This window comes from Sciurus vulgaris, assembly GCF_902686455.1.
Source record: "Sciurus vulgaris genome assembly, chromosome: 6".
Taxonomy (NCBI): Eukaryota; Metazoa; Chordata; class Mammalia; order Rodentia; family Sciuridae; genus Sciurus; species Sciurus vulgaris.
Genome location: NC_136466.1, coordinates 63,141,106 through 63,157,830, shown reverse-complemented (window position 1 = coordinate 63,157,830; position 16,725 = coordinate 63,141,106). Strand labels below are relative to the sequence as shown.

The window sequence follows — 16,725 nt, the reverse complement described above, 5'->3', positions numbered from 1 at the left end:
AAAAGCCACAAGGAAAGCGGGAGCTTGCTAACTTGCTTGCAATAATTCTTTACTGAGCATCAACATGATCAGGAGTTCAACTGGTGCTACACTTGGGGAATATGGGTGATAAGCAAAATCAAATGAAATCTATGTTGTCCCTGCCTTGAAGAAGCGTTTCGGAAAAGATATTAGTGGAATAATCTCACAAATAAAAGCAAAGGTACAAAGTTGAGATTAGTGCTGTGAAGGAGAGGAGCTCAGTGCTCCAAGAGTATGTCCCAGAGGGTGGGGACCTAGACTTCCAGGGGAAATGATTACACTCAGAAGTAACAGAAGCAGGGGAAGGAAAAGATTTTAGGCATAGGGGAAAATATGTGCAAACACCTACCTGACTCAAGGACAGACTGAGACCACTGGAACTGGAGCACACTGTGGGGGGCACGCAAGACTATTTTCAAAGGCCTTGGGGTTCCGTGGGGTGGAGGAGGGATGAATCCATTCCATTCAGTCTGCAAATGCATCCATTAAGGGTGCTGCAGAAACATTTTAAGACAGGAATAGTGGAGTCATTTGAGATTTGTCTTTAGCTCATAAAAATAAATAGCTTCATTTATTCAGTTTCACTATGTGCCAGGCCCTGTTCTAAGTAGGTGCCTCATGAATCCAGACAGTGGTCTCAGGAAGTTAAGCATTCCCCTTACCTATTGCTCTGTGACACATAAATCTCAAGCTTAAAACAAATATTATTTTACTATTCTGTCTCTTGGTTCAGGAAGGGGTTTAGCTGAGTGAGTTTTGCTTGGGGCTTCTTATGTGTTTACAGCCAGATGGTGGCCTAGAAATGAAACCATCTGAGGTTTGGGGCTGCAATAGGCGGGGAGATTTCTATGTGTGAGTCTGCTCTACCATGTGGTTCATCTAGGGTTCCTGTGAGGGTGGAGGTATCTGGGTAGTATTCTCACACAGTGGAGGTCCTTACGTAGCTCAGGAGACAGGCAGCTGCTGTCTGTCCTCTAAGGGACTAACTCCAGAACTGGAAGTTCATTGTATTCATGGGTCACTGCTGTTGTAAGTCAGACCAGATTCAAGGAGATGGAATATTACACCTCGCCCCCTCTTGTGACGATGGCAGGTGCACACAGGAAGGAAGCACTCACTGGAGGCCACCTTAGAGATAAGCCATCATGGCAATTCCAGTTACCATCTCCAATTTACAAATAAAGGGATCAAGGTAAAACTTTCCTCAGATCACAGTCAGCAGCAATAGGCAGGACTGGAATGCTAACCCAGGTCTATCTGATTCCAAAACAACCTGTGTTTAACCACAGTGTCATTCTTTTTGTGGGGTAGGATGAAGCAATGGGAAAAGTGCTAGGCCGAAAGTCTGGACTATTGAGCTCAGCATAGCATCTGACCTTGCTGTGTGACACTGTTAAGCCCCTTCTCACCGGTGGGCCTCAGGCTCCTCACTGCGCAGGCAGGATGGGGCTCCTTGATCTTGCATACCAGCTGGGCTTGGGATTCTAGAGTCCTGAGGGTCTGTGCTGCACCTCTGGGCTTCTTGGTCACGGACTGAGTGCTTCAACCAATTAGTGCATCAGCATGTGAGTCTCCCTCCCCCCTACAGCAAGGGGCAGGAGCCTCTGCTCTGCCTCTTTCCGATTCATCTTAGCAATCTGCCACTTTGCTCCCCTGGCTACTCTGTTTACCTGGCCTCTGGTCCACTTTCCACTAAGCAGCAAATAGTGCACTTACATCCCCTCAAAAGGCTTCCCTGAGCTGCTGGTTTCCTTCTTGACTCTGAACTTCATGGAGCCTGAGATGACATCTTTTAATGTGAGACAGTGCACATCAGGCTCTGCTGCACTTTGCAAACAATTGGAAGCTCAGGAGAGTGCACTGAATGAGTGAACAAATATTCGTAAGTGATTCCATGCTCTTGTTTTGTGCAAACTGCCAAACTGTGTTCAGACTACCAACCGTCCAGGACAGAAATTTTGTCTGACATGCTCATCATTGTGTCAAGAGTGCCTTTAAAAGCAACTGACCTAGAGTAGGTAATCAAACCTTTATATGCTTTGGTTGCATCTGCAAAATTTGTTTAAATCCCTGCCATTAAATTTTTTCAATTTCCATTTTGCTTCAATTCACCCATGAAAGCATTTGAGCACAATTTTCCTCTTTTGTCTGTTCTGTTTAGTTCCTGATTTTTCTTTTCTTTATTAGTTTTCATAAACCTCATATTTTTTTTCATCTAGGAAGATTCTATTTTACATTAAGCCACCAACATTTAAACTTGCCTTTAGTCCTTTTCCTCTTCTTTTCCAGCTATAATAAAAGGAATTTAAAATAAAAAAGCATACAAAAGATTGAGACTCAGAAGCCCTGAGTGCTAGACCCAGTCTTTCCACTATTCCTCTGATAATTCTCAAATTCCTTCTTCACTTAGATGTTTCCCATTTATTCTAAGACAGAGTTAGAATAGCAGTGGATAATTTATTTTTTTAGAAATGGAAGATATTCACAAATACAGTTTTAAGCAGACACAGCTGAAGTGGGGCAGCGCTGGTTGGGGTGCAGACCCCTGGCCTCCCACTGCCTCCCTTGCTGTCGATGGCCTCCTCAGGGGGGGTTCCCTTTGCTAGAGTGGAGCTCAGCTGAGCGAGGTGATCCTTCAGAGCACTCCAACCCTGAGACAGAATGATTTATAGCCCTGTTAACCCACTGGACTGTCAAAAAGGACCGCATCAGCAGACACATGCAGAGATACAGCACTTACACACACATACACACACACACACACACACGCACACGCACACACACACACACACACACACACGCACACACACACACACACACATACACATATACAGAGCAGAAAAGAGGCCCCAAATGCTGCTTTAGCAAGCTCAGTCTTTTCTCATAGCTTCCTCATTTCTTAAAGTTTTCGCCTTCTTTATTTTCATTTCCTGGTTTCTTCTCACATCCTTCCTCCTCCCTCCTCAAAAGGGGTTACCAAAAATATACCAAAATATATTACTAAAAATATACCAAAATCATTTATATTTTTACTTCTTTACTCTTGTCCATTGTACACTCCCTCCCCATCCTCATCCCTGGTCTCCACAGACACAGATTTATTGCTGAGTTTATTAACTTTGGCTTAAATCACATCTTGATTTCTCCAAAAGAAAAGAGAGAGAGAGAGAGAGAGAGAGAGAGAGAGAGAGAGAGAGAGAGAGAGAGAGAGAGAGAGAGGGAGAGAGAGAGAGAGAGAAAGACTTCTGTGGTCATGATAATATGTTCTAGAATTTCATGGAGTATTATATTTTGTTTTTTTACTAAATCGAGCTTCTTGATAAGACTCAGTAAAAATTCAAACAGAGCAGATGAGTACTATGATATAACTAAAGGAATACTGCCCAACTTGCTTCACCCGTCCCAGCTCCCAGTCCCTAGCCCCTTCTATTAGACATATACTATTAACTACTTCTGAGCATCTTTCAAATTTTGTTTATGAAAAAAGACACTTAACACTGTTTATTCAAAAGATGTATATTATACAAAGTTTTGTTTCAAGTTTTTTGCGTAATAACTTACAGATCTTAATGAAACAGCACATATATTTATCTCATTCTTTTGAACAATGAAGTTGCATTGTACATTTCTACTCATTTATCAAATGAATGCGCACATCTCCCTAAGGGTGCACATTTAAATTGGGTAGATGCCATACAAAAAATGGTTTGTTTACACAAATGGAGATGTGCTGCTTATATTTTTAAGATTACCTCTTTTGCTTTATGACACATTCTGGATACTGCTTTGTATAAGCCAATACAGAGTTACCTTCTGTTTTCATATAAAGGACTTTACTTTTTAGAGAAGTTTCAAGTGCACAATGAGTGGAAGGTATAGAGTGCTTGCTCTATAGCTACTGCCCTGCACATGCATGGCCTTCGCCACTGTCAACATTCCCTACCAGAGAGGGACATTTGGTACAACAGATGAACCTATACTGACCCACCATAACCACCAAAGCCTATAGTTTACATAAGGCTTCTTTCTCCGTATTGTATATTCTAAGGGTTTTGACAAATGTATAACGACATGATCTACCATTATGGTAACCTACAAGATGGTTTCACCTCTCCCCTGTGTTCCTTCCTATCCACCTCGTCCTCTCCCCAACCCATGATAACACTTGATTTGTATAGTGTCTCCACGGTTTTACCTCTTCCAGAACGTCATGTAGAATGCAGTCTTTTTCAGATTAGCCTTCCTCACTTTAGTAATATGGATTTAAGTTTCCCTCATGTTTTTCTGTCTATCACTGAATGGAATTCCATTCTCTGGCCATACCTCAACTTATCTATTTGCCTACTGGAAGACATCTTGGTTGCTCCCAAGTTCGGGCAATTATGAAATAAAACATCCATGTTTGCACAAAAGTTCATTGTGTTAATACATTGATCTTTGTAGTCATTCTCCATCGACAAACATTTAGGATATTTCTTGGGGTAGTGTTATTATGCCAAATAATACTGCCAATGGACATCCTTAACACATAACTTTTATTTATCTGCATGCCTATATCTGTAAGAGTAAGTCTTGGTAATCAAATTGCCAAGTCAATGAGTATGCGCATTCTAAATTTTCATGTTAACACTAATGGTCTGTTGGTGTCTGATTCCAATCCTGAGTATGTGTCAGGCATTAAGCTTTTCCGGTGTGGTAGTATATAAAGGTTTTCTCATTGTTTCTGGATTTTACATGTTGAACCACTCATTTCTCTTCATCCCTCATGGCACAGATGACCACTCCATATGCTGCCACAGCTTGCCATGCCTCCCTCCCCCTAGGTCAACCTGAATGCTACCCTTATCTGAGACCTGTCCTAGATTCTCTTGCCACAGTAGTCACAATCCCCTAGAGGAATGCAGCCCTTCTCTGGCTGTCAGCCCCAAAGCTGCACACACATTTGTTCATTTGATTCTCACCACCACTCGGCGAGCAGAGAGGAGAAGAGCAGAACTCTGATTTACAAATGAGGAAACAGACCTGGCATGAGCACAGAACCACGGGAGCCGAGCCACATTGCTCTCCTTGCCAATTTGCTTCTTTCCTCATTCGCTCCTTTGGCACAGGGCTCCTGAGCACATCTCTGTGAAATAGCCTCATTTATCTCCCATCGGCTATTTTCCAGATTGCAGTTTTCCCTGGCCTGCTCCGCCTGCTTCCGTGATCTCTCTGAAGCCTCTACCCATCATCTCAGGCATTCAGTGGCTTTCAAAATATACAGTCCAACTGCTACTAACTGTTCCCTCTCCCCACAGCAGTGTCCAAGCTATCCTGCAATATTCACAGTTTCCTGAGCAGAGTTGAAAGTTTCCCACTTTTACACTTCTGTTCATGCTCTTTTCCTGGGCATTTCCTCCTTCCCAGCCTGACTACCAAAGCCCGTGCAGCCTTCAAGCCCAGTTCAATGACCGTTAACTAAATGAAAAATGTTAGATGTATTTTCATCTTTCCTGATACAACTAAGAAAATTATCCCTCTAAGTGCAGATCCCCTTTTATTTTTTTACACCTTTTAAAGCCTTTATCTCACACACTCCATCAAATCATAATTTTGTGTCATATTGATGCCCTATTATCATACATTTTGTAGAACTGCTACCTCTGTCTCCTAGACATTACACCAGAACTTGGAAGTATTGGCTTAGCAGAGCCCAAGCTCACATGCATATTTTTTCAACAAAATAAAACAGTATCATTTTTCACCTGGATGACAAAGTGAGGGCAATTACCCAGGTCAGTGCACTTAGGTCTGTGGATTTCACCCATTTTAATAATTATACACCACAACACCATGTATTTCTTCTAATCTGTTTAGCCATTTCCCTTTCTGAAAATTAGTTTTTAAAAATCTCTCTTTATTACAAGCAACATTCTAAAAAACCCTTTACACATATAACTGATATTTAGGGAATAACTTTCTAGCCATGGAATTTCTTAGTGAAGGAACATTTTACATTTTAATGAATTCTACTAAATCACTTTCCAAACTGCCCTGGCAATTTATTTTCCTTTTTAAAATCCCATTATTACCTTGGCTGGAGATTCCTTGTTATCTGATGCTTACCTGCTCTTCATGGAAACCTTCCTCATGCCTCCTTCCCAGGGTTTGTGTGGGGACATGGGTACTGAATGGGTCCTCAATCACTCATAAAATCAAGTCTATGGATCCAAAATAGTATTTACTGTAATACATGGAAGTCAAGTTTATGTAATAGTCTGTGCATTTCTTAAAGGCAAAGATCTTTCCTCCTTATTCGTTGTTAGCGCTTGCCTGACATGTTCGAGGCACTGTGTTCAATTCTGAGCACCACATAAAAATCAATAAATAAAATAAAAGGTATTGTGTCCATCTACAGTTTAAAAATGTTAAAAAAAGAATATCTAGGTTAACATTTGAGTGCGTGCATGTGCACAGGTGTTCACATGCCTGGTCATGTGTAGTGCACGCTTTCATATTCTGTACTCTTGTATTGGGGAATTGGAGATTCAAGCAGGTAAAGCAGTATCGGCAAGTCAGTTGGGGATAATAAGAACACAGGTGAGTGTACACTGGGATAAACATGCATCTTGAGTCATCTAACTCAGCCTTGCAGTTAGTAAGTCTTCCTGGAGGAAGCTCGTGTGTGTGTGTGTGTGTGTGTGTGTGTGTGTATTAGGGGTTGAAAACCAGTGGAGGAGATGAGGGGAGCCCCCAAAGCAGGTGGACTGGGGAGAGTGCCGTGAGTGAATAGAGGAAGTGGCACAAGCAAAGGCTGCAGACTCATGGCCGGTGACTGCCAAGCTCAAATGTCCTCCCTCTCTTTTTAGAAATCATGACCAGGATGCTGGTCCCAGAATCTTTGTCTTTTGGCATCTTCCCCATTATGGATTGGAAACTGCTGCCTCTTTGCTTCAGGAGTCTGGTAAAACTCAGAGGTGAGACCCTGAGAACCAGAGTTATTCCTGCTCAGCCTCTTACAGAGCCGGGACTGCTGCATCTGAGTCCTCAGAGAAAGGCTTGTGTTCAGCTGGAGTGAGTGAGGGTAGAACCCTTCCCCTCCTCTTACTTACCATAAAACCTGGGGAGGCTGCTTCACTTCTCTAAACCTTTGATTTTCTCATCTTAAAATGGAATAACTACACCTATCGCATAAGGTTGTACAGAAATGAGAGGAGGATATAAGATGAGAAATGAGAATGATATGCACACTGTCAAGCCCAGTGCCTTATATATAATACACAGAAGAAGCAACAACTACACTTTTTATCTTTTGGATTCCTTACAACCATCAATTAAATACAATGTACCAGGTAGTGATCTTAAGGACCCGATTTCACCTTACCACTTTACACTGAGGAAAGAGAAACCCCAAGAGGGGTAGTTGTCCAGTAGGAGGGAGGGCCAGGGCAACTTTCTCCTTTTGGCAGACCCAGGGCATGTTGTACCGCCCCATCATGGCAGCAGTTAGACTTAGCTGTGTACCCTGACCTCCTCTCCTTGACCCACAGACATCTTTCCCTCTGGACCCCCAGCAGAAGGCCCTGCTTTGGAGAGAGGTCACCCTATTCCCTTTTCCCAAACATTCTTCTCTTCCTCTGTCCTTCCCTATCATCTCTTTTATCTCCAGTGGTTTCCCCATTAGCCCTGCTTTCTCCCTCCTCTTTCCCAGCAGATACGACTTGATCTTGACAACTATTTCAGTTCTTTCTTCCAAGGCCCACAAGACACTGCATTTACTTGCCTTATGCCATGGTGCTGGTAGTTTGCACTTAGGGGTTCTTCAGTCCAAGAAATTTCATGTACAACCTTTCCTGTGGGATGTTTCTTGATTGTCATAGCTATAGACCTTTCCACGGCTCCTTGGGTTTAATATCAATAATTAACTTAGCACTATGTTGCTGGCCAATCCTAACCACTTTACAGATATTAGCTCATTTGATCCTCATAGCAACCCCATGAAGTTGTGAGATATTATCAACAGCTCCAATTTATAGATAAGGAAAGCGAGACACAGGAAGATTAAGTAACTTGTTCAGGGTTTTACAGCTAACAATTGGAGGAAGCAGTTGGCTCCAGAGTTGTTCCAAAGCTGCTCCCAGGATCAGGCTCTGCCTGGATCTTTCCCTTGGCTTCTTCCCCTTCCTGGGCTGCTTCTCCTACTCCCTGCCCTGGCTTATCTAGGAATCCATTCCTTTCTCAATCCTTTGCACACCAATTCTCATCTCAGACCCTGTTTCTAGGGAATCCAATGCAAGACATCCCCTCAAATCCATCACCGAAGTTAACTCCCTTAGTAGTTTGATGTGCACAAAAAATTGTATTCCTATTGGATTCATTTATTTTAAATAATTGTCCTCAGAAAAATTAATATAGTTTCCTGAATTGGAAACTGCACTAGACAACCCAAGATGATGATGATGATGACAATGACAATGATGATGATAAACACCTCTTTTGGAAACATTGTGCTCAGCTCCTTAAATGCATGACTTGATTTGACGACCCAAAGCATCTTCTGAGAATACTGCTATTCTCTGTTCAGGGATGCCTCCATCATAACAGACAGCACCCACAGACACAGCCCTCTAAATCTATTTATCTTCTAATCACTATGATATTTTTAACTTCCATTTGATGACCAACTAAAACCTCGAATTTGATACAGTCATATCTGAACTCATCACCTCTTCCTGCCTGACAGCCACAGTCACATCACTACTCTTCTCCACCCGTTTGGTAATGACCCCAACTCTTTGGTTCATTCCCTTACCGGCTCCCAGTCAATCCAGGTTATGCTGATTTGTTCCATTATCATGTCTGTGGATTCTCTCCCTTCCTTTCCATATCCAATGATTCCTACATTTTTTCCATCCCCTTAACAATTACCTAAGATTTTGTCCTCATCTTGTATAAGAACACTCTGAGGCCCCGAATGATAAAGCATATTGCCTGGAACACACAACACATTGAGGGCAAGACCAGGATTGGCACCCAGATCCATCTGACTCCAAAGCCCTTTCTATCATAGCACTGGGTTCCATTCACAGCCAAGCTTCCCATTAGCACAAGTCTGGAGCTGAGATACCTTTAGGTTTCTTAATAAGGAGAAATTATTATCAATAACTCAGTACAGCATAGTAAATAATCCTGCACCATCTAGAGGCTATTTCCTTTTCAATTTCTTTCAGTGTTTTTAACATAGGTAGAGAAAGTCCCATTTGGTACTAGAATACCATGAATATCTCTATAGCACTAGCTAATCTTCCCTTTCAATAAAAAGAGAGCATGCCTCAGGCACAGAACCTTGGCAGGCAAAAAAATCAAGCTGAAATGTACTAACATTGTTTTGTTTTCATGGTTACTTTCTATTTATGGCAAATGACACTGGTTTTCCACGTGTGGTAATGGCAGTGATATAAATTTTTCTTTAAAAATAAATGTTTTGAGCTTTAAAAGTGAGTCAATATTCTAGTAAATCATAGCACACCTGCTATTCAGAAGAGCAGAAATCATGATGATAAAATGTGAAGAGCAGAATGTGGTGATTTATGGGGGATGACCCATAAACAAGTTGTTTTATAGGAGACGAAGTTTAGCCTGCCAACTCCACAGTGGCTCTTCAGGGATAGGAACTCCTCTCCTCAATAACCCTCAAGGCACTTCCTCCCACTACAGCCTTGTTCACCAGAATGGAAGGCCCTTGGATGTTATCAAGCCAAGCTCCCAGTTCATAGATTAAGATTGAAGCTCAGAAAGAAGAGGACTTATTAAGGTTACCTAGAACATGAAAGCTGTGGAGGGCCTAGAACCGAGGTCTTCTCATCCTCCTTCCGTGCTGTCTCAAACTGCTTCCATCACTCACAGACATCCAGCACACATCTTCATTCCCCTACCTGAAAGAGAGTCCAAGCAGGCTCTCTTCTGCTCAGTAATAGAACCAGATCCTGTGCCGTGGGGCAGCTAGTCCATGTATGTAATGGCTTAATTTCTCTCTTATGTCCCTAGGAGGGCAACAATTTTGTACCACCCTTGGGGGAATTGGGAAGAATAGTCACTCAAGTAATTTTCATAAAGGTTCAGTTCTCTTGCAAAATCCCAATTGAGAAAGCTACCAGATATCAGCCCCTTTGAATGATTAATTCTCTTCTGGCCAAGGAGTCCTTTATATGGCCAACTGAAGTTCCCTGGCTTTAATTTAATGCCATCTCCCTTTGTTCAGTGCTCCTTCGATGTGGAGAATTTATTAGCATGTCTCTCATAAAACTCTAGCATAGCAGGAAATTAAATTCATCTGGTATAATCAGCTACTCAGAAAGCTTTGGTGGTTGCTCTGCTTTACTTTATGGTTGCCAAGGTGATTGCAAAGTGATTGTTCTAGGATCACTTGTTCTAATATCTTTCCAGGTATTGATGGTAGGTTTAGACATCAGCAAACAGGAGCATGAATAGAAGAGATCTGCTGTGATGGTAAAGGGGCTCTAACTCAGGACTACTAAACCTGAAGAGGAGAGGGTTTAGAAGAACTTTAAGGGATTCTCCCAAAAGCTGAAGAACAGTCTTAGAAGAAAGATGGAAGACCTGTTTTGAGTGACCGCAAGGAGGCAGACTTAAGACCCTTGGGCAGAAGTTGTAAAATGGATTTTAGTTCAAAATCTGGACCTACCTAAGGGGCTGGTGAGTCTGCAGTCACTGGAGATGACTCTCTGAAAATTCAGGGACACACCATGTTGGGAGCTGCCTAGACTCTGAGACGCGTCATCCAAAAGCCACTGTCACGCCATCTAGCTGCATAACTCAATGTTAATGGTTATTTTCAGAATCATTCTTCATTCTGAGGAATAAATTTTTGTTTCTTTTTTTCAATTGCTTTTCACAACAATCAAATTAAAAATAAATTACTCTTATCCATGTTCAAAGGGTCCTTTCACACATATGGTGAAAAAGTATATTATTTATATACATTTTAATTCAAATATAATAATAACATCTATCTCTTTTCTAAGGCAGCATGCTAAGCAATTTACATGCATTTAATTTCATTTAAATTTAAAGAGGTAATTCTTTACAGATATATTATTAAAGATAGACTTTTTTAAAAAAGAAATCTACAGATGTTACTCTACTCAAGGATCATAAAGATGGAAGGACTGTTGCATAAACCAAGACCCAAGATAATATTCATCTAAGCCATCCATCCAGTATCTGTGTAAGGGCATTCTCTGCACCACAGAACCTGACTCCTGTTCAAACAGTCATTAGATTAAATTAAACTGTGGTTTTTATTCCTGTTTTGTGGCAGGAAGTGACAAATCAGTGTCTTAAGGGATTGACAAAATATGTAATTAGATACTACCAATCGCCATAAAAGAGCCTGCTTTTTCTTACATCAGATAAAGGTGTATTTTGTCTACCAAGAACTTTCTAGTTCAGCTGAAGCATTAACTCTCTAAGGCCACAAATTCAGTAGGCGGTTCTGGTCAAACCGTTCCACTGGGAAATGAAATATCAGTTGTCAGGCAGTGAAAACATGTGAGGCCATGAGGCGGAGCTGGACTCCTGATTTTCCTACCACCTTGGACGGGACTCTTCTTGTTTCTCCACTTCAGGTTCCTCTTTTGCAAACTGTGGAGAATAAACTAAATAAAGGATCTATTAAACTCTTTCCCACTCCAGTTGCTTCTCATTCTAGAATCCTAAAAGGAAGTCAGAGAAAAGAATCTTGGAGAGAAGACAAAATATTGAAATTGCTACCAGTGTTTTGGGATATAGGAGAGAGAGAGAGAGAGAGAGAGAGAAAGAGAGAGAAGTAGTTTTTATCAATTTGTTAAGGCTGGTGGGCAAAGTGTCTCGGGACTTCCTATTTGACATAAGCAGTTTCCCCTTCTGGATTTAGTGTTTGTGGGTTTTTAGAAGGGTGTTTCCCCAAATATTCAGTTAAATTTTTTAGTCTTACATATGCGTCTAAATAAATGATCGATTAATGTTTGTTTTAAAAGGGTTTTCTTAGTTCTTTTTTGTTGTTTGTTCGGGGACAATGAAACAATATGCTTATTTATTCCATAGTTTTACAAACAGGAAGGTTTTAAATGGTTTAGTTCCACAATTCAGTGTAGATGGATATTTAAAGAAGTGTTGCATAACACACACCACCTCTTCCTAAAATGCATCATACCAGAGCCAATTTTGGAAAACACAAATATGAGGTGGGTATATTTTGAAAACTATGGGAACATAATAGATCCTTAATTGATATTTGTGGCTTTTATGGAAAATATTTGTTTTTGGAGGCATCTGTCTTGCAAAATGACAATCTCTGCTATTGACAGAAGTTCATGGAGACACATAGATTAAGTTTTGTTTCTGAGCTTTATTTCCAAAGTAAATATTCCATTTATTTTGTCTGGAAGTATTTTATTGTTCTGGTAAAGAAGAGTATATTCTAAATGCCTAAGGAATTTATACAAACTTCACCAATAACCCATATTTGGGTGACAAAAGCACTTTCATGTTCATCGTAGCACTTGATTATCACTCACCCTAGTGAAAGTGACTTTATCCTCCACCTTTTAGAGATGGAAGAAATTAGGCTCCCACCTTGTGATTTGCCCACAGCAAGTGAATGTGAAAGCTCCAGGGCAGGTGATTCTGGAATCTGAGAATACAATTCCTTTCATAGTACTTCTGTCCTCTGAGCTTTTTGCATGTGTAATGCAGTACATTGAAAAGACTTAAAAATGGGTCTTAAGAGTTAGGCAGATTTGGATTCAAATCCAGCTTCTAGCACTGCCTGACCACTGCCCTCAGGGCAAGTTGTTAGCTTGTTTGAGCTCCATTTGTGAATTAAGCTAAAAATAACCCTTCATGGGACTGTGGGAAGGATTAAATGCAATAATGCACAAAAAGTACATAATGGAATGTTCCAAAAATGTTACCCATTGTTATGTTATTACATAATCTGCAAGGTATGTTTGGTTACACTACATGAAATACTTTCAGTTTTTCAAAAACACCACTAATACATGAGAAATCAAACCCTGAAAATTAAGTTTTTTCAACAATAAAGTCAAATGCCAGATGCAAAGGATAATATTTCATGGACAAAGACCTCAGTTTTAAGGCTTGGTCTGACTTTTTTAATAGAGAATTCTTTTGCTTTCTACGGTTTCAAAATGTTCTTTATGCTAACACATTTTTAATAATATGAATTGTATGAAATTGCCATTTTTGTCAGTCAAAGATAGCCAAATGATGGCAATTTCATATGGTACAGCCCAACAAATGAACAAATTATCCATGAGATAAAGGATTAAAAAACAAAATTTTAGTTCCAATAGAGTTACTAATGAAATTAAGTTCGTAAGGAAATGTACATTGTTTTCATTTTTAAAGCATCTCTGGTGGAACAGATAGCAAGAAATTAAAAACAATAATTAAAAACATAATCAGACAATTTCCTCTCTTGTCCCAAAATATATGCATACATACCAGCTCCCAATGAAACCTAAAGGGTAAAATTATGTGTCTCAATGCTTTCAAATTCCCAAGGAGGACACCAAAAACTCTTGACAGTTAGTGTGCTGAGGAAAACGGCAGTTGTTGAAGTCACCTCCTGAGATCTTGCCAAATGTTTGAAAGGGAATATACTGGATGTCTAATGTCGGGGGAGAGGGGGACAGAAGCTGTCATTTGTGAATGCTGCATGAGGGCAGATATGAGTACCTGGAAGGGGACATCCACGTCTGAGTCCACCTGAGTCCAAGCAAGCCATTGTGTGTGTTTATTTGTGTGTGTGTGTGAGTGTGTGTGTGTGTGTTATGTTCACGCCTTTGTGCTTCTGGGTGCTTCTGTGTTTGTTTACGGATGCCTCTCTGCTTTAGACAGGGGTGACTTTTTGCCTGTAGGCTTCTGTGTGAGCGCGCGCGAGTGTGCATGCCGGTTCGCTGAGCGGGTGTGTCTCAGTGTCTGTGTCTGTGGTTCGGTATAAGTCTCAACATGTCTATCAGGGTGCATTTGTGCCAGTATGTGAGTGTCTCGGTGGGCACTCTCTCTATTCCGAAAATGGTGGAGTGCGGGGGATGCTGCCCTCTGCGCTGAGACCTCTGCTACGCCAGACAAACAGGTAGCAGTCACAGAATAGCGCAAAGCTCCTGAGTTGACGGGTAAGCATAGCCGCCCCAGCTTTATCCCTCTGGGGCCAGCTAGGGTAGCCGGGAGGGAGTGGTGGCCCGCCCGCCCGGGAGCAGCTGGGCCCCGCCCGGGCCAGCCTCAGGATCCGGCGGGCGAGGGGAGGGGAGGAAAGGCGAGCTGAGCCTCGCCCCTTTGGGACTGCAGGCGCGCGATTGGCCTAAAGTTGCCGCACGTCACAGGGAAGGCAGTACTCCTAAAGTCCAGGGCACATAACGGGCAGAGCGCACTCCGAGGCGACTTCTCCAGAGCGCGGGCTGCAACTGGCGGGCACCGCGAGGACAGAGCACCCCACAAACTGAGTGTGCAGGACGCGCCCCCACCACACCCTCCCCACGGCCGCTGAATGAGGCTCTCAGGCATCAGCTCGCTGCCTGCAGCGCCCCGCCGGAGGTGCGCCCGCTGAGGCGCCGCCAGTGAGCAGGCAGCCTGTGCGGCTCACCTGCCAGCCTGCGCGCCATGGGGCAACCCGGGAACGGCAGCGACTTCTTGCTTACCCCCAATGGAAGCCATGCGCCGGACCACAATGTCACGCAGGAACGGGACGAGGCGTGGGTGGTGGGCCTGGCCATCGTCATGTCGCTCATCGTCCTGGCCATCGTGTTTGGCAACGTGCTGGTCATCACAGCCATTGCCAAGTTCGAGCGACTGCAGACGGTCACCAACTACTTCATCACCTCACTGGCCTGCGCTGACCTCGTCATGGGTCTAGCGGTGGTACCGTTTGGGGCCAGTCACATCCTCATGAAAATGTGGACTTTTGGCAACTTCTGGTGCGAATTTTGGACTTCTATTGATGTGTTGTGCGTCACCGCCAGCATTGAGACCTTGTGTGTGATCGCAGTGGATCGCTACTTTGCCATCACGTCTCCCTTCAAGTACCAGAGCCTGCTGACCAAGAATAAGGCCCGGGTAGTCATTTTGATGGTGTGGATTGTGTCAGGCCTTACCTCCTTCTTGCCCATCCAAATGCACTGGTACCGGGCCACCCATCAGGAAGCCATCAACTGCTATGCCAAGGAGACCTGCTGTGACTTCTTCACGAATCAAGCCTATGCCATTGCCTCCTCCATAGTGTCTTTCTACTTGCCTCTGGTGGTCATGGTCTTTGTCTACTCCAGGGTCTTCCAGGTGGCCAAAAGGCAGCTCCAGAAGATTGACAAATCTGAGGGACGATTCCATGCCCAAAATCTCAGCCAGGTGGAGCAGGATGGGCGCAGTGGGCATGGTCTTCGCAGGTCGTCCAAGTTCTGTTTGAAGGAGCACAAAGCCCTCAAGACTTTAGGCATCATCATGGGCACTTTCACCCTCTGCTGGCTGCCCTTCTTCATTGTGAACATTGTACATGTGATCCAGGACAACCTCATCCCTAAGGAAGTTTACATCCTTCTAAACTGGGTGGGCTATGTCAATTCAGCTTTCAATCCTCTTATCTACTGCCGGAGCCCAGATTTCAGGATTGCCTTCCAGGAGCTTCTGTGCCTACGCAGATCTTCTCTAAAGGCTTATGGGAATGGCTACTCCAGCAACAGCAATGGCAAAACGGACTACACAGGGGAGCAGAGTGGATGTCACGTGGGGCAGGAGAAAGAAAGCGAACTGCTGTGTGAGGAGCCCCCAGGCACGGAGGACTTTGTGAACTGTCAAGGTACTGTGCCTAGCGATAGCATTGATTCACAAGGGAGGAATTGTAGTACAAATGACTCACTGCTGTAATGCAGTTTTTTGTTTTGTTTTGTTTTTTTACTTTTTAAGACCCCCCACCCACAGAACACTAAACAGACTATTTAACTTGAGTGTAATAAATTTAGAATAAAATTGTATAGAGATTTGCAGGAGGAGGCATCCTTCTGCTTTTTCTTTTTTTATTTTTTTAAGCTGTAAAAAAGAGAAAACATATTTGAGTGATTATTTGTTTCTTGTACAGTTCAGTTCCTCTTTGCGTGGAACTTGTGAGTTTATGTCTGAAGGGCGTTAGTCCTAGGACCTGGGTCTGTATGTTTTGATGACTTTTCCATGTATCTACCTCATTGGTCAAGTATTAGGGGTATTATATTGCTGCTGGTAATTTGTATCTGAAGGAGATTTTCCTTCCTGCACCCTTGGACTTGAGAATCCTCAATATCTCGGACCTTTCAGCTGTGAACATGGACTCTCCCCCGCTCCTCTTATTTGCTCAAATGGAGTGTTGTAGGCAGGGATTTGAGGGACAGCTTTGTTTTCCTGAGCAAAGTCTAAAGTTTACAGTAAATAAATTGTTTGACCATGACTTCATTGCACCTGTTTCTCCAAAACCCCTTGACTGGAGTGTCCTTGCCTCTCCCACTGAAACCACAGGTAACTATTTGTAATAAGTGCCCAGTGGCTTAATGTGGAATGATACAAGAATGACATGCACTGAATGCTTAACCCTTTCATGTGCCTTTGAATCTGTGACTACAAACCTGTATCTCTCCTAAACTGTCCTTGTGCTCCAGATCAGTCCTGCCTGTTCTCAGC

At 42.7% G+C, this 16,725-nt stretch overlaps 1 protein-coding gene across 1 annotated transcript; it reads left to right on the top strand.

The window, feature by feature from the left end:
- Positions 1 to 13,495: 13,495 nt before the first annotated feature.
- ADRB2 (adrenoceptor beta 2) lies at positions 13,496 to 16,495 on the top strand. The gene has a single exon (XM_079144781.1). It carries the CDS (start codon positions 14,686 to 14,688, stop codon positions 15,940 to 15,942), a length of 1,257 nt encoding a protein of 418 aa, XP_079000907.1. The 5' UTR covers positions 13,496 to 14,685; the 3' UTR covers positions 15,943 to 16,495.
- Positions 16,496 to 16,725: the final 230 nt, after the last annotated feature.

Excerpts from the sequence above, each read along its gene's own strand:
- ADRB2 (XM_079144781.1), top strand. The coding sequence starts at position 14,686 with ATGGGGCAACCCGGGAACGGCAGCGACTTCTTGCTTACCCCCAATGGA.